Consider the following 24,185-nt stretch of genomic DNA (forward strand, 5'->3'; position numbering starts at 1 on the left):
TTTTAGCATGTGTTTTTAAATTGCTTTTAAAAAATGTATTTTTAAATTTGTATGTTTTTAATGTTTTTAATTGTTGTAAACCACCCAGAGAGCTTCAGCTATGGGGCAGTATACAAATGAGATAAATAAATAAATTGCCCCAAACCACTTAGGGCTGTTTGAAGGCCTCTCCTCTCCTCAGCACACCACCTTCCATCCCCTACTCATTCTCATTCATCCTTCCAGGTCTTTCTTCTCTACACCTATCCACTGACATTGTAATTCCAGTTCAGACATCTTTCTTCCCCACAATTCAGGATGCACGCCCTTCTTTCAACTGCCTTCCTTCTGACTTCTGTGGACACACCTCTCTCAGCCTCCTGTTCGCAGACCTTTGGCATCTCTCTTTCCTCCCTCCAGTTTTAATTCACTGGAGTGAAGGGTCCTGGGTACCAAAAGTATGAGGATGCAGGAGGATGCTGGCTGATGGCCCAGCAGTTTCCATGGAAACTACTTCTGGGTGACCTGCAGGAGCCAGGAAACATCAGCCTGCTGGTGCTTTTAACCCTTCACTTCCTGTGAACCAGAGAGAGAGGGAGGAGAAAGCAATACTGAAACAGGTCTGATTCCCCCTTTGGGGGCAGGTGGGAGTGGATGCACCAGCAAGGGTAGCTGTGGAGGGTCTATCTGTTCTGTCTCCCTGCCAGCCTCTTTGGAGACAACAGCCTGAGCAACTTCAGGCCAGGCTGAACACTCAAAGCCATCTCAACAAACTGAAGAAATTGGCAGATCAAATTGAAGTCCAGCAAGGTCAAAGGTAAACCAAATGCACAAGCTGGAGTTGGGGGAAGAGGAAGGGACTGGCATCAGCAACTTTCCTAGAAAGGTGGGAGGGGGGACCAGGGGATGGGTGCTGGCACGGATAATGCACAGAGCAGGCCTGAAGTGGGTGGCACGGACCCTATTCTAAGGTGATGGGAGAAGAGAGCAAACGGGTTCACTCTCTGAAGAACACAAATGCCAGGCAAGAGCAGGTCCCCTGGTGTCAGCTACTGGCATCTTTGGGCAGCTGCCAAGGCTCCAGCAGGGCTCCTTGGTGCCAACGCCTCTGGATCCCTCTTGCCAGGCAGCAGGAAACTACAAGCTGCTATCCTAATTTCCCACAATGCATCGCAGCAACACTTTGTTGGGTGCTCCAAGGCATTCTGGGACATTCTAAATGGTGGCTGCCTGGCACTAATCATAGGAGTGCTACCACTGGGTACGTCTGCTGAGGGCACTGTAGCAATGCCCCCCCCTTAAGCCAGGAACCGGCCCTGCTTAAAACTTCCTAATTATGTAAGCAAAAGCGCAGGATCTCCAGGGAGGCTGCAGGGCCAGTGCCTTGGTGGGAGAGCTTTTCATTCAGGATAGCCTGCCCTGCGAGAGGTTGGGGCACCTCCTAACCATGGGATGGATTGTGTGATGGTTTTAGCCTCCTTTGCTATCAGCCACTTGGTGACTAAACCACCCAAGGAACTCACAGTCATGCTGGTGGCTTTCTGTGGCAGACACCATTTCTTGGTGAATGACGCTACTCTTGGGAAAGGAAGCTCCTTTAGACCAGCCACCTTTCGAACAGGCTGTGTACACATTACTGGCTTAAAATGCAGCTAGGCCGTTCTTTTTCTCAGTCTGGATCAAGACTAGTTTGGGAGAAATGCATCAAAGCACAGTGTTTAATAAGAAACGATGGGATAGATACAGGATAGCTATGGGTTGTGGCTAACATCGTGTGTACTCCGCTTCCCAAGCCAGCAGTGGGAGTCCCCTGGATGCAGAGAACCTAAGCAGAGCCTGCTGGATCCGGCCAGAGGCCCATCTAGTCCAACATCCTGTTCTCACAGTGACCAGCCAGATGCCCCAAAGGGAAGCCCACAAGCAGGACCTGGGTGCAGAAACACTCTCTCCCGGCAACTGATTTCAGAAGCATGCTGCATCTGACTATGGTGCACAGACAGCCATCGTGGCTAGTAGCCACTGATAACTTTATGAAGCCCACGAAAGTGTGCACACAGCCATAGTTAATCCGTGGAATTCACTTGCAGGTGATGGAATGATGGTTGCCAACTTAAATGGCTTTCAGCGGATTAGATGAACCACGGAGGCTGTGAATGGCCACTACTAGTTATCATACATTTGCTTTGGGGTCAGAAGTAGCCTCTGAATACCAAATCATGGGGCGCAACATCAGGAGAGGGCTGTTGTGCCCATGTCTTGCTTGGGGCCTCCATGGGAAACAGGATGTTGCACTAGATAATCCTTTGCTCTGGTCTGATAAGGGCTTCTTTATGTACTTATCTAGTGGCTAATGCTAACCTTCTGTTTTGAGCCATTGTGGCTTGTTTAGTTTTGGAAAACACAGTGTCCAACTGGAAAAGGCCGAGCAAATAAAATGTGTACTAAATTCCGTGTTCTCAATTAAAGCCAAAGCCAGCTGAAATAAAATACTTTTACATCATACACTCCACCACCAGAGAGACTTGGGTTCAGATTTGGATGGGCTTCTGAGGGAAGTTTCATAACTATTATTTATTTATTTTATTTATTTAGTTTAATTTACATACCGCCCTAAGCCCGAAGGCTCTCTGGGCGGTGTACAAAAAGATAAAAACAAGCACAATATATAAATACAATAAATACAATAAATAATAATAATAAAAAAACAATAACGAACCAAACAACATCCAAAATACGGAAATGCTGTTTAAAATACACTTTAAAATGCCTGGGAGTGTAAAAAGGTTTTCACCTGGCGCCGAAAAGATAGTAGCGTCAGCGCCAGGCGCACCTCATCGGGGAGACTATTCCACAGTTCGGGGGCCACCACTGAAAAGGCCCTGGTTCTAGTCATCACCCTCCGAGCCTCTCGATGGGATGGTACTCGGAGGAGGGCCTTAGATGTTGAACGTAGTGTACGTGTTTGAATCCTGCTTTTTACAGGCTTCAGGTGCACAAGGGAGTTCCCCACAGGAAACTAGCATGCATAGCCAAACCAAGCAGGATTGTACACCCCCCCCATCAGGTTTAGGAAAAATGGCTTTACAGACCAAATTGGAGCCCCTTGTAATCTAAGACTGGCCCATCAGCTGGATGTTGCCCTCCCCACAAGAAAAATTCCACCCTAGGAGTTCTCCTGGATCCCAATTTGCTTTTTGGTAGACAGAATTTGGGGGGTCCCAGGAATTTGTTTTATCAAATAGATCCTATTTCCAGAGAGGATAGATCTAACTTTCTCCACATTTTTATATGTTCCAGAAATAACTATTGTAACATGCTCTATGTGGGGCTGACCATCAACCCAGAAACTTCAATTAGTGCAGTGTTGCTGCCTGTTTCCTGTTAAGAGAGCATATTCACCCTTAAAAAAAGTTGCTAGGAAACTACAGAGCTGAACAGAAGCGACATTCTGGCCCCTGGCACTGGAGAGAGGAGCAGCAGCTGCAGGGAGCTTGCTTTCCCCTTTCCTGTTAGAAAGAAGCCAGACTACAGAACTGAAAGGGAGTGCATTCTTACCCCATCCATCAGCCAAAGAACTAAGGGCTGCTGGGTTCTGTGTACACAGTATGGGGGAGCCACTGAGGAAAGCAGGTCCTGGTGTGAGAGGTCCTGGTGTATTGAACCTGGACAGTAGCCCAGTCTGTCATTTGACAAATCTACCTTGCCTGTAAAATGGGACAAGCAGTGGTCCACCTTACAGGGCCACTGTGGGAGCAAACATGCTAAAGATTTCACAGCACTTTGCAGTTGCAAAGGTTACATAAATGTGTACTCTTCAGAACTAGAAAGACTGTGTGTCCGTTGTGTCATAAAAGATCAGCTGCCTTGTCAAAAACTGCTCATGTGAATCATCCCTCTGGAGCAGAGATCAAAGCCCTTTCAAGGAATCCTTTATGCCGGTACTCTCCTGAGTCACGCAGTCCCAGGCTTAAGCCAGCAAGGGCTCAATTTGACCCAGAACTCAATGGGTTTTAGCTCCAGAGCCTGTTTTCAATGCCTAGGGTTGGCTCTGAAACCAGTGGGATAAGGAAGTCCTTTGCACATATGCAGACTGCCTTTCCCTCTGCCAGCCCCCTACTGTGTGCACAAGAGATTGTGGGCAAAGGCTTCAAGGCCAAGCAGTCTCTCTCACAACCCCCCCCCATCTTACCCTCCATCACACTGAAGGGGAAAGAGTCACAGACAGCTCCCCATTTGAGTTGAGTTTTGAGATCTTGCTGACAATCTGCCCCTCCAAAGAAAGGTCAACTAGTATTTATTTATTATTAGATGTATATCCTGCCCTTCCTCCCAGCAGGAGCCCAGGGCAGCAGTAGACCTTTCCTGTGTGTGATGGGCGAAAGCAGGCTGTCACACCAGGCTCTCATTCACCCCACCATTCAGCAAAAGCCCCCTAGATTATCTGAAGATAGCCTGGGCTTTTAACAGCCTCTGAAAATGCCAGGGGCTATTTTGAGAGTACTTAGTCCAGGCAGGGAACTCCCACCAGGGCAGAGGGATTAGAGCCAGAGGGGAGAAGATCTGCAAAGAGTGAGGGGGAAGTCCAAAGACATGGAGGGGTTCAAGACAGGAAGGAGATAAGGGGCTCCAGGGCAGGTGACTGATGCTCGAGTGAGCTGGGCAAGTCAGCTCAAAGTCACTACACTGCTGGGTTCCAGGATGGGTAGAGTTACTGCTGGAGAAGGATCTCTCTCCTTCCCTACAACCCTTCCTCCTCCACAGTGAGCCCCTTGACCACCTCAAACCACTGCTGCCCATCTCCCTAGCCCAGTCTTCCCCAACCCGGTGCCCCCCCAGTTGTTTTGAAGTATAATTCCCATCAGCCCCAGCATCATATGGATGTGCTGTGTGGGGCTGATGGGAGTTGCAGTCCAAAACATCTGGAGGGCACCTGGTTGCAGGAGGCTGGCCTGGCCTGGCCTGTTGTAGTGAGCGAAGAGCACTTTAGAGAAGCACCCGGGACCCTTGAAGGAAAGAGCAGGCTCTGGAACTGGGAGAACACTCTCACTTTGGCCTTCAAGGAGCAGATGAAGCCGCCTTATCCCAACTCAGACCATTGATCCATCTAGCTCAGTATACAGACTCTACACTGACTGGATTTCAGGCAGGGAACATTACCAGCCCTACTTGGAGATGCTGTTGGGGATTGAACCTGGGGCCTTCTGCATGCAAAGCAGGGGCTCTGCCACTGAGCTACTGCCCTTCCCCTTCTTCGAGGTTCTGAAACAAGTGGATAACGATCTACTTTCTCCCTCACTGTTCTGCTATACATCATTACTTGTAACAGCATTGAGAATTAAGATAAGCAAGGTAAGATTTCAAGACCTGAGTGGCCAGATCAAACGCTGTAATAAAGACAACCAAGATACATATAAGCTGTGCATGAGGTCAATTGCAAGTCCATTACAAGATCAGAATCAATACTGCAAGAGGCAAGCTGCAATTATTTTCCAATCAGACATGTAAAAGAGAACAAAAAAAAAATAACATTAAGCAATTATATCAATATCAAAATACGTCTTGGAAGAAGTCAGTTGCAAGTCTACTGAGAAAAGCGGAAAGAAATAACAAGAGTCATAGTTACAGCGGCGCTCCACAAAAACAGCAGCCTTAAACTCACAGATGAGGAAAGTATTTAAAAACACAGAAAAGTTTTTCTGGGCATGTCTCAGAGCAGGGCATTCTGGATAAATCTTCCGCTTTGGGGTTTCCTGTCTGTTTATTGGCCTCTAATCCTCAAAACTTGGACAGTCCACAGCATAGGGGCCACCCAGTCTGATGTCCACTTTAAATCTGAGTTTGTTCCAAGCTTGAGCCCCTTTAGAACCAGCCCAATGGGAACAATCTTACAATTCTTGTGGAAGATGGCCAGGCTTGGGTTCTGCCAAGTCTCCAGCAGAAGGGAGTTCCAGTGGTGCTGGGCTGCTGCCCAGGAGCGGGCCTCTGGCTCTCCCTTTTGCTGCCCAGTGCGGCGGGCACTGCTCAATGCTACACCTCCTGTCTCTTGACCCAGGGCGCCATGTCCCCCAGCTTGCTTACCTCTTCTTGGGTTCCTCGTCCTTGCTCTGTTTCCACTCCACCTTGCTCTTGCGGTACAGCAGGTTCATTTCGTTGTGCAACTGCTCCTGGGGGTGGCACGTCTGGCTCAGGGCCCTGTAGGCCCAGCGGCCCCGATCCTCAATGAACTGTAGGAACACGGAGATCAAAACTTCCTGGGGGCCTGCATACATCTTCTGCTGTCTGACAGGCGGTGGGAGGGGAGCACCCGGAGGGGGGGCGCTGCTGAGGGAGAGAGACTGTGTTAGGGACAGGCGGCAAGGGGGGCCTCCCTGCCTGGTTCCAGAGTTGAGGGCAGGGCTCAGCCCAGAATGCATCCATGATCTTGGGAACACAGGCCGCTGTGTTATACTGGGCCAGCCAGCTGGGTTTCACACAGGATTGTCTGCTCTGACAGGCAGCTGCTCTCCAGGATTTCAGTCAGGGAGACTCTCCCGGAACCTGGGACCTCCTGGGGGCAAAGGGGGTGCTCTGTCCCTGAGCTCCCGCCCTTGCTGGCGCCTTGCAGGCAAGCGTCTCTTTCCCGGAGAGATCGCCAGTTGGGGCCGCCCTTGAGGGCGCGCAACAGCCAGCGCTGGAAGGGAGCAGCTCAGCTGCGTCTCCCATGGGCGCTCCGTCCCCCGGTGGGCTTCAACTGAACTCACGGGCCCTGGCACAGCCACGGGCAGGTGCCGGAGAAGGGCCAGGTCTGGCCAGCCGGGGCCCCAAGAGGCAGCAGCCCTTGCTCTGGGGAGAAGGCCAGGAGCTGCCTGGCGGGGCACCTGCGGAAGATTGCTGGTGGCTGCCGACGGAGCCCCGCCTGGCCTTCCAGCCCAGCGATTCCGCCAGGGGAGCAGAGAAGAGAAGAGCGCGCACAAATCCCGGCGAGCTCCGAGTAGCCCGGCCCTGCCTCTCCCGAGCGAGCCCCTCTCCCCGCTGCCGGGCAGGTACCTGCTGGACGGGGCTATCTCGCAGGGCCGCCGGGGCGGGGGCGGGGGCGGCGGGCCATCTCCTCGGCTCCCTCGGGCGGCGGGGAGGCCCGCGGCATGGATCGGGCCCCTCCGGCTCCGGCGTCACGGGAGCGCCCCGCCATGCGCCGCCGGCCTCAGGCCTCGCTTGCCGGGCGGGTCCTCGTCGAGGCTGCCGGACCCAGAGAGAGAGAAAGGGCGGCTGAGCGGAGGCGCGGCCTGGGCGAGGCCCCTCCGCGTCTGGAGCTTCGCCCCCCCCGCGCCAAGCCAGACCCCGCCCGCTCGCCCGCCCGCCCCACGGCGCTCCCTCTGGGGCGCCCGACCTGCCTCGCTAGGAGGACGCCTGCGCGCGCCCCCGCCGCCGCCGCCCTCCGCGCGCCCAGCCCAGCCCCATCCCGTTGTCGCGGCGACGTCGCCGGAGGGGGGCAGGGAGGAGGCCCCCGCCCTCTCCCCCTCCCTCTCCCCCTCCCTCTTTCGCCCGGCCCCCGCCGCCGCCGCCGCTCACCTGCCTCACGGCTCCTCCGTCCTGCTCATCGCGCCCCGGCTGACGCAGCGTCGTGGCGGCGCCTCCCTCCGCCCCGCAGCCCGAGAGCGCGCCCGCCGCGGGGAGGGCGATGGGGAGCCCCCTCGTGGGGAAAAGGGGGCGCCGCGGGGGGAGAAGGGGATGGGCCCTCCGGCGGGATCGGGCACGGGCGGCCCCGGCGCCCTTGGCGGCCCCTCCGCCCGCTGAGCCGGCAGCCCGCTCGGGCCCGGCGTCCCTGCGGGGGGGGGAGATCCGGGGAGCTGACTGTGGAAGAAAAAGGGCGCGCCCGCTTTGCAGCCCCCTGGGACGGAGGCTCGGCTCGGCTCGGCAGCGCCCGCTCGCCCGCCCGCCTGTCACTCCCGATCCGTCACCCGAAGGCCCGGCTGGCGCTCGCCTGCCATTGGCAAGCCTCCCGTGGAGGCGGACAGTGACGGGGGGCCAGAGTGGGCACGGCTGCCCACCACCACACACGCAGGAGCCTTCAAAGCCGCGAAGGGCAAGATCAAGGCGCCATCCCTCATGGAGCAGGAGGCGGAGGCTGCCCCCGGCGCAGCATCTCCTTAGAGGCCGCCCCAAGGGGGTCTCTGGCGAGGCGGGGGCAGCTCGCTTGGGCTCCCGCGGCCTCCAGTGGGGAGCGGAGCGTGGACCCGGCCGAAGGGCGTCTGGCGGGCCAGGAGCGGCACAGCCTTTGGGAAAGGCCCCCGCCGCCCGTCCCCAGCTGCCTGAGAGTGGGTGGAGGGTCCTCGATCCCACCGCGGACCCCTCGGTGCTTCTTCCCAGCCACGACCCGCCACAAGCGCCTGCAGCCACCTCCGGGGCTCCGGCACCGCCTCCCACTGGCTCAGGCCATTAGGCTCCATCTAGCCCGGTACAGTCTACCCTGGCTGGCAGCGGTTTCAGGCACGGCCGTCCCCAGCCCTACTGGAGCTGTTGCCGGCGACCCTTCTGAGCAAAGCCCGGGCCCTCCCACGGCCTGTGGACTCGAGGGCCCCACCGGCCCCTTCCGACTCCGCGGCCCCAGCAGAACATGGGGTCCACCTAGTTCAGTATTGCCTACACTGACCGGCAGCGCCTCCCCGTGGCTTCAGAGGGGGAGTCTGCCCAGCCCTACCCGAGAGGCCACTGGGGCCCTTCTCTCGCCGGCAATGCCTTCCGCCCGGGATCCTGCCTAGGACAAGGGTTCTCGAGAGACCCCACAAACAGGCGCACGTCGCCCTGGGCTCGCGAAGGAGCGGCTCTTTAGGCCTGACCTGGAAGGTCTCCGCAAGAAGCCAAAGCAAACCGCGACCCTGACCTGGAGAGCGGTTGCCAGTGGCCTGCCAGTCGGCGGGTTTCACCGGGTTGGCGAGGCGCAGACACACACATGTCTGGAAAAAAGCAACCCAAAATAGTTTGTGGGTGCAGAGGGCTGGTTCTGACGTGCGACTGCCTCGCGGCGGAGGAGAGAAGGCACCCTGGGCTCCCACACCTGGAGAGGCCCCTGGCAAGCCATGTGCCCCTGGGGCAGGCGGCAGGGGCTGCTGTTGCCGCCGCCGCCGCCAGTCCAGCCTCCGCTAAGCAGCACTTGATTGCCAATCTAGAAATTCTGACTCCAGAACCTGGTTTTAGCACTAAATGATGCCGTTGAGCATGTGCAAAGTGCCTCCTCCTCCCCCAGAACTACTCCCCATGCCTCGGACTGTGGGTAAGGGGTCCGCCGGCCTCGTTGGCACCTCCCTATCTTGAAACGAAGCACAAGGCCCCCTTCGCCTGCAGCTAGCGCTGGGATGCATCCGCTCAGCTCGGCGATCAGCACCGGCCGGGAGGAGAGCGCCCGGTTCGTTTGCAAAGAGCGAGAGGGACCGGCAGGGGGCGGCGATGCTGCCATCTGCTGGCCGCTCGAGTCAGTGCAGCCAAGGCTGGCCCAGATGTTAGCCTCTGGGCGAAGGCGAGGGAGCGGAGGCAACGGCGGCGCTCTGCCGCCAGGCGGCAGCAGCGTCCTATCATCAGCTCGCCGGCTCAGTTGGCCCTGAAGAACCGTGGCCCAGGTAGGGAGGGGTCACACAAGGACGCTTCTCCCACCTTCCCCCGCCCCATCCTATCGCATCCGTTGCCTGCCCTTGCCATCCCAGCGTCACTGCTGCATAGGACGTAGAAAGCTGCCTTTCACCAAGTCAGACCAGTGGTCCGTCCAGCTCTGCTGGGGGTCCTTCCTCCGAGTCCCCTCTGCAGCCTCTCTTTCCAGCCTGGTTGTGGAGCCTGCAGTGGCACGTACGGCTACAGAAAGCCTCCACCGGGAGTTCCTAAACTGCGGTCCATGAGCTGCGTTCAGGTGGTCTGTGGCACGTCTGGAAAAATACAGGCAAGCACCACACAATGCCTGGCACACTGCCTGGTCCGCTGCCCTAGACGCTGGGCAACCTTCAGGCGGTTCGTGGGGAAGAGCGCTGGGGCCACAGTCTGTGCACAGTGTTTGCTCTCCTGCAGATGCTTCGGAGGGCACCAGGCTGGCAAAGGCTGCAAGAGAAGCTGGTTTCTTAGGTGTCCTTCCCTTCACTCCTGCTTTCCGGTGGGCCTCCGTCTTGCCTCCCCCCCCACTGTGCCCTTTGCCCCGCAAGATCCATGGGGCACATCTCTGGACTGGGTGAGCGTCTGTGTTGGGGAGAAGCTTTTCTCCCACTTGCTCCAGTCTGCGTGTGGGATCTTCTCAAGGCCTGCACTGCCCCCCCCCCGGAAAGTGGAGACTGGCTTCATTCACTCCCTTTCCCCCCATCTGGTGGCGGGTCTTGAATCCCCTCTTCCTGATCTCGGTGAGCTTGTAATCGTGTTGTTTCTCCAGGATTCGCCTCCCAGCACCTCCCAGGCTCAGTTCCATTGCCAGCAATTCTTGGGGGGGGGGATGCAAAGGGGCACCCTTGACAGCGGATCAGGCAGACTCCCCAGCTCCTCCGAGCTTGGGGGGGCAACTCCTCTGCAGTCTGGGCTCCCCCAGTGCGGAGGGCCCATTCAGATCCCTCAGGACTGACCCCCGCCCCCGAGTGCCGCAGAGGCCTCCCAAGTCCAGGGAGAAGGGCACTTTGAGGGGCTGCTGGTGGGGGGAGAGTAGGGCTCAGGCACCTCACCCCACACCAAGTGACCTTTGTTGGGGGCAGCTTGCTCTTTCTAGCCCCCCCGTTGTGCTGAGGACTAGCATCAAAGGGGGCCTCCTAGGGCCAAAAAGAGTGAGGAAGGAAGGGTGCCACGATGGGCCAGGGTCGCCTTCCCCATCCTGCTGCCCTTCAGGTATTTTGGACTACAACTCCCATCAGCCCAGGCCAGCAGCAGAGGGTGCCAGGTTGGCAAGGCCCACAAGGTAGGGATTCAAAGGCAGGCTCACCTGACAAGCGCCTACCTGTGCTTCAGCAGGCCTTGGGAAGAGCCTCTGGTTGTGCTGCCCTTGGACCGCCCGACTTTTCCAACTCTGTCCTGGATGAAACAACCTGGCAATCTGGAGGTCAAGTGGAAGCGGGGTGGGGCGGACTGGCAGCCCCCCTAGAAATCGTGGCCTCTCCCTTAGTTGGCCTTTCTTCTTAATGCCATGGAGCAGGCCCTGACTTTGGTGACTCAGAGCAGAGGGGAAGGCCCTCTGTGCATGCTCGGGGCACAATAAAGACTCCCTTGCGTCATCCCTCTTGAAGCAGGGTGCTTTCCCCCCTTTCCTTTCCTTTTCAGTCTATGGTGGTCCTTTCCCGCCTTCGTCTGACGATCCAAGCTCTATGGAGGGTCCCATCCTGCTCCCCGTGACTCCGGCAAAGCAAAGGATGCAGGGAGGATAGTCTCTGCCCCGCTTCCCCCTCTCTGGAGGTGTGAGGATCCGGTTCGTGCAGGGGCAGGGGGACAAGGGTGTTTGGGTCAGCCGCAGCCCACAGCCCCTGTGCAAGCCCAGACGTGAAGCGCTTACTGGGAATCTGTGGCTTAGGCTGGCTGGGGCTGTGGGGAAACCGGCCTGCCTGCAGGATGGACGGCCCGGGAGCCTTCTCTGACCCTTTGGCGAGGCACAGCACTGGAGGGTAAGTCTGTGCGGAAGCCCACGCGCCTGAGCGCTGGCTATGATGATTCATTGGTGAGGGAAACGCATTCTGCACATGCTTGCAGGTCAACGAACACCATAACCCTGGCCATAGCCATAACCATAGCCCAGAGGCCTATCTAGTCCAGCACGCCCTTTAAGGGCAGCTCCCTAAGCAATCCCACACGCCTTCAGAGCCAGCCTAGGGCAGGAGCCAGAACCAGGCAGAGCTGGGCCGCCTGGATTGGCGCGCCAAGGTGCAAGGAGGCTTCTGTTTCACATCAGCTGCTAACTGCCTCTCTGTGTGGGGACCTTCCCTAACCTGGTGCCCGCCCCGTGCTTGGGACTACAGCTCCCATTGTCCCCAGCCAGCATGCCTGTTTGACGCCTGGGGCTGATGGGAGTTGTAGTACCAGGAGGAAGCCCCAGGTTGGTCCAACCCCTTCCCTCCCCCAGCGCTGGGCAAATCTCTCTTCCAGCCCGACAGAGGCGGCCTCATCCCCGGAGTGGCGCAAGGGACACAGGAGCCGATCGGTTAAGGCCGCCGGAGCGGGAGGGGTTAAGCCCGCTCTGGCTGGGGCCCAACAGTGGCGGGGGGCGCGTGCAGCCAGTCAGCTGGTTGGGAGGGGGCTGGACTTCCTGGTGCCGAGGCTTGTCAACAGCCAGAGGCGGGCGGGCGGGCAGGCGGGCAGGGAGGCGGAGCGGCAGAGATCGGCAAGCGGGGCCGGAACCCCCAAGCCCCAGCGCTGGGCACGAAGCCGGGGGCGCGGCGAACTTCGGGCAACCTTGCCCAGGCAGCGAGCGGCCCAGCAGGATGCCCCCCGGAGCGTAGCCCCGCCCAGGATCGCGGAACAGGAGCGACCCAGAGCCCCCACCCCAGCAGCGGAGGGACGCGCCCGAGCCCGGCGGCCGTCACCATGCGGGCTCGCCCGGCGGAGGGTCCGTAGGCCCCAACGGCTCCCGCCCGCGGAGGGGCCAACCTTCTCGGGCGGGCCTGGGATGGGCGCGGCGCGGCGCGGCGCTTGGCCTCGGTGCCGCCTGCCGTGAGCCTTTGGCGGCGAGCCTGGCCTTGCCATGGCCCGGCGGCGGCAGGCGACGGCGGCAGCGCAGCGCCCTTCCCGGTAGCCCCGCCGGCGGCTGCTCCTTGGCCCGGCGAGGTGTTCCCGGGCGTGGCGCCCCCGCCGCCGCTGCTCCTCCGGCGGCGGCGGCCCCCGCGGGGACCATGAGCGGCGGGAAGAAGAAGAGCGGCTTCCAGATCACCAGCGTCACCTCGGAGTACGAGCAGAAGGAGGGCTGCGCCGGCGGAGCGCCACGGGGCGCGGGCGAGGAGGCCGGCGCCCCCGAAGAGGGCAGCGCCCGCCGGGCCGACCTCAAGGACGGGCCCGTGGCCCCCGGCTCCCCGTGGCCGGCGCCCGCCCCCTCGCCGCAGGGCCCGGCCGGCGCCGCCACTTCCCGCTTCCGCGTGGTCAAGCTGGACCACGGCTTGGGCGAGCCCTACAAGCGGGGCCGCTGGACTTGCCGGGATTTCTACGAGCCGGAGGGGGAGCCCCACCTCTGCGGGCGGCTGGCGGACTCGGCCCGGCACCCGCAGTCCTTGGACTCGCGGCTGGAGGTGGCGGGGCTCTTGGCCAGGCCCCCGAGCCCCTTCAGCCCGCAGCCCCAGCGCCGAGGAGGAGGAGGAGCAGGAGCCTGCTTGCAGGCCCAGCTGGTGCTCCCGGCGCCGGGGCCCACGGGCCACCAGGCCCGCTCGCTGGGAGGGGGCTTGCCTCTGCTCACCCGCCCCAGCAGGACGCCCCCCAGCCCCGGGGCCCTCCGGAGCCCCCTGGCTGCGCCTGAGACGCGCCCGCCGCCGCCAGCGGCTCCCGGGGAGCCCGGCCCGCCCGCCTCTGTCCCAAGCCTGCAGGTGGAAGACCATCCGCTGCCCAGGAGCGTCGCGCAGCTCATCCAAAGGGAGACGGAGGAGCGGCGCAAGGTGAGGGCAGCTCTGGCCCGCGGAGGCGCCCTGGCTGGGCAGGGAGAAGGAGCACCCCACCCCACCCCGTGTTCTCCGACTGGGCGCTGGGAATCCCATAGCGGAAGCTGAGCCTGGAGCGGACGGATCCAGGCCTGGAAAGGGCCCAAAGGCACATGGCCTTTGGAGGACGCTGCTGGGGTTGGCCCTGTGAACGCCCTGCTGCTTCTGATGGTTATTAATGGTGGCTGTGATTGCTGGTCAGCAGCGCGGCTCAGTTCTTCAGAAGCCCTTCTCCCCCCCCCCCATACAGTTAAAACATTTCCCTTGCCTAAAACTGGGGGGAGGGACTGAGGTTGAGCAAGGGAGATAGTGTCTGAGGGCCATCTGCATTGCTTCTGGGCCTGGGCCCCTCTATTTGAGGGCTGGTTGGGTTCTGAACATGGCTGCCCTTTTGTGGCCAAGGTGCATGATGGGAGAATCTTCTCAAGCACCCCTGTTTGGGAATGTCAAGGTTACAATCTGGGGGGGTTGGGGTGAGATGCAGGCTGGACAGGCCCATTCTGCTGCTTCTGCATCCGGGGTGTGGGGAACAGATTTTGGCAGATCGTGGCTGCCCCTGTCTGAGGTGGCAGCTCCAGCCACGCCAGGCCTTGCTGGCCAAGGGGGTTAAGTCAGTTCCACCTCTCCCTCCCCCCCTCCAGGAACAAGGAGCCATTGATGATTCTGTTGAGGGCTGGGGAAGAAGGAAGGAAGGAGCCGGACACCTGGGTCCTTCTGGAGCGAGACCCTTGGGAGGGCCCAGGGTGGGAGAGGAGTCTTTCGGCCTGCCTTTCCTGCTCCCCCAACAGCCTCCTTCCCCTCTTTCTAGAAACCCGTCTCTGTTTCCTCTGGCCGGGGCACACAGGCCTCCCTTGTTTTGCTTTGCCTGCGCCTCACACTCCTTGGAGAGAACCCCCAGTGACCCTCTGCCTCTCCCTGCTGCAGCCGCTCCTCCTTAACCGCCAAGTCCTCTGGGCCCCCTTGAGGGGGAGCCCCCCTCCCTGGCCTTCCCCAAGCCTGTCCTTAGAGGCGTGGGGGGCAGGGCATGGGGGTGGCTGGTCCCGGGGGTGGCTGGTTCAGTTCTGTCTCTCTCTCCCCGCCCAGGTCTTGCCAAGAGAGTCCCGCTCACGCCCGTCTTCCCCAGTGCCCCCCCTCTTCCGAGATGCCAGCCCGGGCCGCAGGACCTCTGACCCCTTTGGCGCTGCCCACTTCAGCCTGGCACGGTCCATGTTTGGCATGGGGGTTGCCCACGACAGCGATGACGACAGGTAGGGGTGAGCCGCTGGCGTCCACCTGTGCCAGGAGAACCAGACCAAGCGGTGGTGGTGGAGGTGGTGGTGGAGGTGGTGGTGGAGGGGGGCAGCAGCAGGAGAACTGCAGAGCACTGAGTGACCCTGTCTGGGGAGGAAGAGGGGCGGGGGGGAGGCTTGTGCAAATGACAGGGTCCCCTCTTCTCATTCCACCTTCCTTGTTTCCTTTTCTGAAAATCAAAGCAGCTGCCATGTTCTTTGTGGCACTTTGTACATGTGTGCGCACCTTTACTGGGGCTGCAAGATGTGGGAGGGGGGCACTGGTAGGTTCATAGAAGAGGTGATGACCCCCCCCCGCACAAGGGGGTGGCTGAGCATGGAAGGATAATGCTCTGCTTTTTTAATTTCTGATAGGTGCTGGGGCTCAAGCAATGCCCCCTGGCCAGGAAACCTTTCCTGTCAAGGATGGTGAGGCTGTGAACTGCACTCTCCATGTGCTCAGAGGCAGCACAGCATATGGGGCAGGGCTGAGCCTTGGCATTGGGAAAGTCTTCTTGGTCACAGCCTGCATCTGAGAGGGGAGGCAGTGTTCATAGTTGGGCAAGAGGAAGGAAACAGGGGGGGGGGACAGAGATGTCATTGGGAGGAGGGGAAGTTTCCAAATGTGGTTTCAAGCGTTTGTGGGAGGGGGGAGAGTGCTCTCCTGGCTGCAGAACAGAATAAAGCCCCCCGAGACTCCCCAAGAACACGGCAGCCTGTGCTCAGAGGGGTTAGCATTTGACACGCCCCCCCAACTCTCCTCCTGTGACCAAAACAAATTTTACAAAATGGGCACATCTGGATCTGTTTGCTGTCTAGTATAATTTGCTCCAGTGACATGCAGCTGTGGTTTCTGTAAGCCTGACCAAAAAGGACCTGCCTCTTCAGGGAAGGGACTTGTGGGGCACCGCTTGGGGAAGATGGGGAGGGGAGAATTAGGGGGAGGGGAGGGGAGAAGACGTGTCAGAGCCCCAAAGCCCTGCCCTCTCCCTATCCATTGCTCTTAGAGCCATGAGGACCTAGCATAAATTAGAACCAGGAAGGTTCTTGGGGTTTGGAGATGGCATAATCAAACGAGTGCTGTTTTGGGGGGTCCTACACCACCACCCCCGTGCCTGTGCTTCCCAGGTAGGTGAGACATGCAGCCTTTCTCGCCCACTTGCGCTATTTCTGTCTTGGCTCTGGGAGTTTGCCAGGCCCCTCGGTGGGGATAGAGGGATCTATTTCGAGCATGACCCTCAGTGACCCTCTGCCAGCTGCTCTTGGCCGCTGAACTTTCCTCTCCCGTCCCCTCTCCAAGTCTGAGGAAAGACTTCCCTTGTGCTTGTTGCCCCCCCCGCCTTCTCTTGCCACCAATGGAAGCTGCTCCATGAGGGCGCCTGGAGCACCGCCCCACCAACCTCAGGCTGCCCTCAGCCAGCCCCCACCCCTGCCTGCAGCCTTTTGACTTACAGCCAGTCCAGGGGTGGCCCTGGCTTGCACCTCCACCTCGCTGTTGCCCTGTCAAACTCAGCTGGGCGGAGGGGGAGAAAATGAGTAGGAGTTGGCTCTGCCTGGCCTTGCTCTGGACCCACTGACTGTTTGGGCTCCCTGCCTTCTGCCCTGCCGGCCCCAAAGGGCATCAGCTGCCACTGGTTGCCACAGCATGGTCACCATCCTCTGTGGCTTGTGTAGCTCCCCAGGCCTATGCGCCCTGGCCTCTTCTGATTCTGCGCACTTCAGGCAGGCATGGTATTTTTTAAAAAACACGGCAGGCGGACCAGGGACATGAGGCGGGTCTGGGGAGGGGGAGGCAGTGCTGTGTTTCCCCCTGAAAACCACTGGGAAAGTCCCTTGTTGTCTCCCTATAGTCTGGTGGTGGTGGGGAAAATGTTTGCCCGTGGTCCCAAGAGCATTGCCAAGGAACTAATGGGACACTAATGGGAAAGTGGATCTGTACATAACTCAAAATGGGGAGGGGAAGGATTTTCCAGTGCGGGGGCAGAAGCAAAGGAACGACTCGTTAGAATTTCTTGTTGGGGGGGGATCAGGCCTTGCAACACAGACTGCGGCCTCCTTCTGAGCACAACCCCAAGCCCTGTCCCTTTGCGCCCCTCCCTCAGCTTCCATGTGGACTGGCTTGCGAAGCCAGTCCACGCGCAGGGTGGCGCTTCTCTGGTCTGCCCCTCTCCCCTTGCACGCTCTCATCTTCATGCTCCTGCTACCCCGCCTTCATGGATTTATTTATTTGTTTTAGTCCCTCTCTTCCCCAAGGACGTTGGGCCAGCATAGAATCTTTTTCCCACCCCACACCCACCATTTATCCCCACAACAACCCTTTGAAGTAAGTTAGGCTGAGAGAGAGAGGTGAAGAGCAACCCAGGACTTTCCCGAGCTGAGTGAGGATTTGGATTTCTGCTGCTCTAACCACTGCACCACACCGCCCCATTTACAGCCCCCACCCACCTCCACAAGCATGCATTTCCTTCTGTGCAGTGAATGTCTACCAGCCCTGCCTGGCATGCCCTGCGTTGGGGAACCTGAACACAGGCACCTCCTTATTTTCTCTCTCTGTGGCTGTTTCCCTCCCAGCCTCTCCAGGGGAGGGGGAAGGGCTGCCTTTTAACCGCCTGCAAGCCCCCAAGCCCCCCCCCCGCACACACATTCCCCACACCTCCCTCAGAGGAGGAGAACCCAGAGAGGCAGGCCAGGCCAAGCCTTCGCTGCAGCACCCACCACATTCCTCTAGGGACGTGACTCCGCTATTCTTAGCCGCCGTGTTTATGCGAGGACTGTAGGGGAAGGCCAGTGAGGGCGAAGAGTGGGCGTGGGGCGGGTGAGCAGGGCCTGGGCTGAGTGCAGGGAGGAGCGTGCCTCACTGCACTGCTTCAGAGCAGGCCCCTGTTTCTTCCTGTCCCGCTGTTGGGAACCCGTGCCCTGGGGCCAAGGAGGATCCCTCTCCCAGTCAAGTCCAAACCAGCAGGACTGGTTCTTGTGCGCCAACGGTTCATGTCCCACTGACCCCCACCCCAAACACTACCCAGGACTAGGATTAACCCCTGGGCTGCCAGGCACCTCCCCAGCCTCACTCCCCCAGCAGCCCCCATTGGTCTATGCCTCTGCACCACCTTTTGCCAACCTGGTGCCCTCCAGATGGTTTGGACTATGACGCCCATTGGCCCCAGCCAACCCGGATGTGCTGCCCTCTCTGCTGTCGCTGTGAGACGTTTGCTGAGAATGGTTGGCAGAATAGAGGTGATTTGGGGGGAGTCAAAATCGGCCAGGGTAGCCAGCTTTGTGGGTCAGCAGAGCTCTTTGTCAGGAGGCATGGCTGAGGCAGGCAGTGTTTACTTTCTCCAGAGGAGAGGTACGGGCTCAACTGCCCCTGGGAGGTTCTGCCGTCTCACTTGCAAGCTATGCATACTGGCTGTGCTTACTCGGTGGGGACGGGAAAGGCACTCTGTGCATGCTCAGAGGTACCTCCCATCTTTTAAGATGTCCAAGGGCTGAGCTCAGGCATGGAGGCTGGGTTTATGGGGATGAGCCTTCAGACCCTGGAAGTTACTAGAGGGTCCGTCGAAAGCGGGCAGGCCCCACAGCTCAGGAGCAGGCCCTGGGCCAGATGGAGGATGAAGCAGGAGATTCATTTCTTGCCTGGCTAGTCTTCCCCATCCCCAAGACTCGGGTGGGTTGCTGGCCAGCAAACGGTGAAATACTCCCCGCTTTAATTCAAGTTCAGTTTGATATTTGTTTCCGGTGGAAAGCTTAACTCAGCCAGAAAAGCGGGGGGGGGGGCGCTTCTTGAGTGCAGACAAATTTCTAGAGCAGAGGGAGTTGTGGAGTTTGGGAGGTGGGCAGGTAGCAACCTCTCTGCATGCTCCACACATACCCTCCCCACAGCTTCCTTCTTGCACCAGCGAGGGTAGGGTGGGTGGAAAAGTACAGCTGACCTGGTAGGCCGGGGGGGGTGAATGGGGGAAGAAGGCAGGCAGGCAGGAGGCCAGGGCCCCCTTGTCCTTGCCTCAGAAGGAGGGTCAGCATTCCTCTTCTTTGTGCAGGCTTTGGGAAACTACTGGCAGCAGGTCAAGTGGCCAAACCGACCGCCTGCTACTGCCAGAGAGGTAGTGGGGAGCTCTCATTTTTATTGAGACAACCCCCCCCCTCGCCTCCGGTGCCCACAGACAATCCTGGTGTCCATATTTCTCCAAACAGGCCTTGTTCCCCTCACTCCAAGGTCCTTCAAAGTCCTGGCATACACATGTACTAAAAATAATAAATATAAACATATGGACCCCACAGAGACGCACGCCTTTTCCCCAAGGTTGGGCTGGACCCCGGAGGTTCCGCTCCTGTTGGCGCGTGCCTGGCGCTGCGTTATGTAATGCGCCTGGGCTCCGGTCCCAGTTTCCATAGTAACATCCCCACCTCCTGGCATTCCCCCTTCCTGGATGGGATTAGCATAAACAGAGGGTGGCAGGTTTATAAAGGCCCCTTTGTGCCCCCCCTGCCCTCCCTCCCTCCCTGCTGCACATTGGAGCCAACAAAAAAGGGTGAAGGGACGGGGGGGCTGAGAACTGCATTTCTCTTGCTGTTTCCTTTCCAGTGGGCTCTACAAGGCACAAGTCCTGTGTGTGTGTGTGTGTGTGTGTGTGTGTGAAAGAGAGCGAGAGTAGGGTGAGCTTGGGCCCAGATGGACTGGGGGAGTGTGGACACCACTTGCGAGCTTTCTAGTGTTGCTGGTGCAGCTGATGTCCCTTGCTGTTATGATGGCTTCCTTCCCGTTAGTGACAGGGGGGTGGGGTGGGGGGAGGGAGAAAGACACACACACACACACACACACACGGAGCCACCGTGGACTTGGCCAATGGGAGTGAATGAGAGGAGGCTGAGAGCCAGGCACAGAGATGGCTATTTATGCTGAGCCAGGGAGCCCCACTGGGCATCTCTGCTGTGCAGGGTGCCTGTCCCTCTGCGCGCACGGCTGGGCTTGATGCAAGAGCAGCCTTTGCAGCAGCTCAAGCCCTCCTGCTCCCACTGTCCAGCTGCCGGCCATACCCGGTCTCCTGGTGCACTTCTAGGTGGCAGGCCACCGTGGGGTGGGAAAAGCACAGCAGGACCATGTAGCATCTCGGATCGAAAGAGAGCGGCTCTTGCGACCTCGACGAGGAGGGAAAAGGCTTGGAGAGGAGGAAGGGTGACGGTGGTGGCGCTCCCAAGGGGCCTGCTGTGGATGTGGCATTTGAGCAGTGGCGGAACCACCATTCCAAGGGCGTCAAGGGACGATTGGGGCCGGGTGCCCACAAGTGCAGGACCCTAACCGATCCCAGAAGGCCAAGGCCCGAGGATCTCCGTGGGGTCTCGGGAAGGAGCTGCCATGTCGCTGGATCACCGAGGAGCGTCTGTCAAGTCCATGGTGAACGCTTTCGAGGCCCAGTGGGAGCTCCAAGGCTGTGGGTGCTCCTTGCTCCCTGACTCCAGGGATGCGCATTGCCCGCGGCAGCGCGGCTGCACCTCCCCGGTTCTCTCCAGGGATTCATCCCCTGCCCGGACAAGGACAAGGGAGACCCCAAAAGGCCACAGGAAAGTGAAGGGCCGGGGAAAAGAGGTTGACAAAACCCTGGTCTCCCTCCTGCTTGTCCTCCACAGGTAGTGGGGAGCGTCTTTGGGGTGGGGGGGAGGCAAGCATTCATGTGAGCGTGTGCATGTTGATGGTGGGAAGACATGGGAAGGATGGAGGCTCAAGCAAGTAACTGAGAAGGCGTGCTGGTCAAGTGCAGAAGGGTACGACTCTGCATGGATCTGGGGAGACCCGGCTCCAGAAACCTGTTCAGCCATTAACCTCTTTGCTGCGTGACCTTGGGGCAGTCTCAGTCAATCAATCTCTCAACTTAGCCTATCTCATAGGGTTGCTTTGAGGATAAATGCGGGGTGGGAACTAGAGATGTGAAGGCCAAGAAAAAAATCTGGGATAAAATGGGGGGGAACAGTTTTCCCCCAAACAAATGTTTTTTGGGGGGGGCCTTCACATCTCTATGAAGGAGTATGCTTCTTTGAGCTCCTAGAGGAAGGGCCAAAGTAAAAATAAAATAAATGGGGAAAAGCCAGGTGTAAGTTCCACGGGAAGGTGGAGCATTAGTTTGGGGCAGAATTGGGAACAGTCGGAACTCCAGCCGTCCTTGGACTACCAGCTCCCATCAGCCGGCCAGCATGGCCAGTGGTTGGGGATGATTGGAGTTGGATTCCAGCAACATCTGGAGGGCAGTAGGTTGGCCACCCCTGGATTAGGGAAAAGATCAGAGAGCTCCCGGGAGCCTCTCACTGGCCCTGGGTGCACATGGAGCACAGGACTTATGGATCTTGTCCTGCAGGGGGCCCACCTTTAAGTTGTTGTAACTGGGCTGGCATTTCAGGGGACCACAGAGGCCCGAGCTTGGAGCATAATGGCAGGCTCAAAAGAGGTGCACGATTGGGCTGCCAGCAGGGGGTTCCTTTTGAAACGGCAGGATTTCTGTGCTGCTCAGAGCAAAAACTGTCTCAAAGTGGCACATCTGTGTCCAAAGTTAGGGGTTTGGTTTTGCACAGTGCTTAATGTCTAAATGGAGAGGTGCTGGGGCACAAACATGTCTGAAAGCCTCAGCTTCCAAGTTGGCAGCCTTTCCTTGCTAACCCCAGTGCATTGTATTCAGCAGCAAGTGCAAGGCACTCTGCACATGTTTAACTTTATTCTCCTTGTGCAGATGCCACAAGGCATGAGTCTGGGAGACCATGCAAGACTTTGGGGTGAAGATTTGGGTGTTGCTATTTCGGGACGGTGCCTAACAAAATCTCACTTGGGATACTTGGGCATTTGTGTTGCAGTGGGGCTTGGGTCAGGGCTAACTCGGAGGGAGCTGAGTCAGGGTAGAGAAGGCTCACCATAGCGGTGGTGGTGGGGTTGGCCAAGGGGGCACGAGCGGGCTTTGGTTTGCCTCTCAATCCACCTGTTCTTCTTTCTCACAGCGGAACCAACAGCAGCATGATTGCCATCGACAACAAGATTGAGCAAGCCATGGTGAGTCAAGGGTCAGGGATCTGCTGCGCACCCTCCAGGCAGGGACAGCAGTGGCACTGCTGAGCTCTGCACAGCCTCCGCTGTCCTCCATGAAAGGACTATAGGGGCAGACAAACAGCCTGGCCACACAGTAGTGCTGCCTGCTACTGTCAACTCCTCTGCACATGCTCAGAGGCATTCTCTTATTCACACCTCTAAGGGCTTGGAAAGTGCTGTTGCCCTCGGGAGAGTGCTCCTTGTGCTCCGTTCCTGCTTTTTGGCTTCCCTTGGGGGCATCTGGTTGGCCACTGGGAGAACAGGATGCTGGATTAGAGGGGGCCCCTGTGGCCTGATGAGCAGGCTCTTCTTGCCTTCTTACGGGTCTGCGCCTTTTGTATAGCAGTTGTGCTGGGAAGAGGAGGAAGAAATATATTTCTGTTGGCTGGAGGATGACCCTTGAGTCTATCGGGCTGCATACACACCATGCATTTAAAGCACATCCACCTCCCCCCAAGAATCCTCGCTGTTGTAGTTTACTCCTTGCAGAGGTACAGTTCCCTGCACCTTTAACGAATTACAGTTCCCAGGTTTCTTTGGAGAGGGAGAGGAAATGTGCTTTAAACTTGGCCGTGCGTCTGGCGAGGCAGGATCAAACCCTGCCTCACGGAACTAGCTTGAGCAAATGACACCTTCTGGGTCTCCTCTGTAAAATGATAACAGTACTGTCAGGTTCTGCAGGGTTGCTGTGATGGCAATCATCAAGAAGGGCTGTAGCCAGGTGTTAGAGGGCATTTATTTATTTAGCTAGCTGGCAAGCAAGCATGCTGGAGACCCCTCGTTTAGTCCTCTGCCACCTCCAGGTAGGGCTGAAGCCTTGACAGGCCACTGGCGTGGAATGAGACGGCTTCCTTGGGTTGCAAAGCACAGTGCAGATTAAACGGTGGATTGGTTGTAGGATGGGGGGCAGTGGAGTGGTAGCCCTTGTTGCCAGCTCCTCCTGTGCTTGACGGTGCTCTAGCTCTGCTCTCCTTGCTACCCCCACAGGACCTGGTGAAGAGCCACTTGATGTTTGCGGTGCGGGAGGAGGTGGAGGTCTTGCGGGAGCAGATCAAGGAGCTGTCGGAGCGCAACGCTTTGCTGGAGCAGGAGAACACCCTCTTGCGCTCCCTGGCCAACGCCGAGCAGCTCAGCTGCTTCCAGGCTCAGCTCCACGCTGCTGCCAAGCCTCCATCCAGCGGCACTGCATGACCCCGGACTGACGCTAAGGGGGCCTGTGTTGAGGAGCAGGGGAGGACTCACTAATGGATTCCCACAGATGTGAAATGGGGGTGGGCACCTGGGTACCAGCGTGGCTGGAGGGGGTGTGCGTGTGTGTGTTTGTACGTGGAGCCAGACTTTTCGGGTGGGTGGGTGAGATGGGAGCGGGGTGGGAGAAGGGTTGCCTACTAACACAGCATGTGCCTTTAGGGGGTGGAATCAGAACCTGGTTTTACCCCCCAGCTCTGGGAGAGGAGTGGGACCTTTTGTGCAAAGACACAGCGGCTGGGGAGGACAGCTGCCGGGTTGAGGGGGGCGGGGGCTTTGTGGGAGAAGCTGCTCTCTGACTCGGATGATCCCCACATGCCCCTCATGGGCCAGACACACACACCCCCGCCACCAAATGTCATTGGGATAGCTCTGCAGTCATCCCATGCAAATGCAGAAACAGGTGGGATGGGGGAGGAGTCTTTCCAAGGGGCTGAAGACACGGGGACGGGGGTGAGGGTGCAGGCCAGCGGGGAGGGGTGGAGGGAGCTGGCAATAAATTTTGTATTAAGGACACTTTTGCAGTATTTCAGGTCATTAAAGTACAAACCTGCTAATGTTCCTCTGCGTGATGGTGTGTGGCTATCTACTTTCCCGTTCTCCCCACACACACACATTACCTGCCCCCCACCCTCCCAGACAGGCCTCTGTGATTCATCCTGCAATGCCTTGCCCATGCCTCCTGCAATGAGGGAAAGGTGTTTGCTGAACTTAGCGGCCTCCGGGAGAGTCCAGCGAGGGAGGGAGGAACCACCTTCCCCTCTCACCAGGGCAGGGGTGGGCTATTCCCTCCTACACTCTAAACACAACCACCAGCAAGCTCCAGAGCTTGAGCAACACACTGCCCCCCCCCCCCCAGCACCAAGTCTTGTGCAGAAACATTTAGCCCTGGCCAGGAGGCAGCAGCTGAAGGGTCCCTAAATCTGCAGCTGGTGCAGCAGGGCACGTGTGCTGATGCCGCCAAGAACACAGGCTGGCTGACAAGGGCTATTGTTGTTGGGCTGTGTCTCTCGCCTC

General features: G+C 58.5%; 2 protein-coding genes across 9 annotated transcripts in view; one reads left to right on the forward strand and one right to left on the reverse strand.

Annotated features, from left to right (window-relative positions):
• NYAP1 (neuronal tyrosine phosphorylated phosphoinositide-3-kinase adaptor 1) overlaps positions 1-12,670 on the reverse strand; it is a 29,084-nt gene extending 16,414 nt beyond the window's left edge. For 3 of the 8 annotated variants that reach the window (XM_061588037.1, XM_061588038.1, XM_061588036.1), the window contains exons 1-3: positions 7,528-8,368; positions 7,006-7,194; positions 6,058-6,203 (exon numbers count right to left, since the gene is read on the reverse strand). In XM_061588037.1, the coding sequence (XP_061444021.1) occupies positions 6,058-6,125 (68 nt within the window). In that variant the 5' untranslated portion in view covers positions 6,126-6,203; positions 7,006-7,194; positions 7,528-8,368. Of the gene's footprint in view, positions 1-6,057; positions 6,301-7,005; positions 7,195-7,527; positions 8,369-10,915 lie in introns of those variants that run through there. The other 5 variants (XM_061588042.1, XM_061588041.1, XM_061588043.1 and 2 more) reach the window with 4 other exon arrangements.
• Positions 12,671-12,776: 106 nt separating this feature from the next.
• On the forward strand, positions 12,777-23,733 carry TSC22D4 (TSC22 domain family member 4). Its single transcript, XM_061588044.1, has 4 exons — positions 12,777-13,544; positions 14,670-14,833; positions 21,833-21,884; positions 22,908-23,733. The coding sequence occupies exons 1-4, from the start codon at positions 12,795-12,797 to the stop codon at positions 23,109-23,111; spliced, it is 1,170 nt and encodes a 389-aa protein (XP_061444028.1). The 5' UTR covers positions 12,777-12,794; the 3' UTR covers positions 23,112-23,733.
• Positions 23,734-24,185: the final 452 nt, after the last annotated feature.

The sequence above is a fragment of the Rhineura floridana genome, chromosome 11 (genome assembly GCF_030035675.1).
Source record: "Rhineura floridana isolate rRhiFlo1 chromosome 11, rRhiFlo1.hap2, whole genome shotgun sequence".
NCBI classification, from domain to species: Eukaryota; Metazoa; Chordata; class Lepidosauria; order Squamata; family Rhineuridae; genus Rhineura; species Rhineura floridana.

Coding starts and splice junctions, on each gene's coding strand:
- TSC22D4 (XM_061588044.1), top strand. CDS start 12,795: ATGAGCGGCGGGAAGAAGAAGAGCGGCTTCCAGATCACCAGCGTCACC. Junction 13,545..14,669: donor AGACGGAGGAGCGGCGCAAG/GTGAGGGCAGCT, acceptor CTCCCCGCCCAG/GTCTTGCCAAGAGAGTCCCG. Junction 21,885..22,907: donor ACAAGATTGAGCAAGCCATG/GTGAGTCAAGGG, acceptor CTACCCCCACAG/GACCTGGTGAAGAGCCACTT.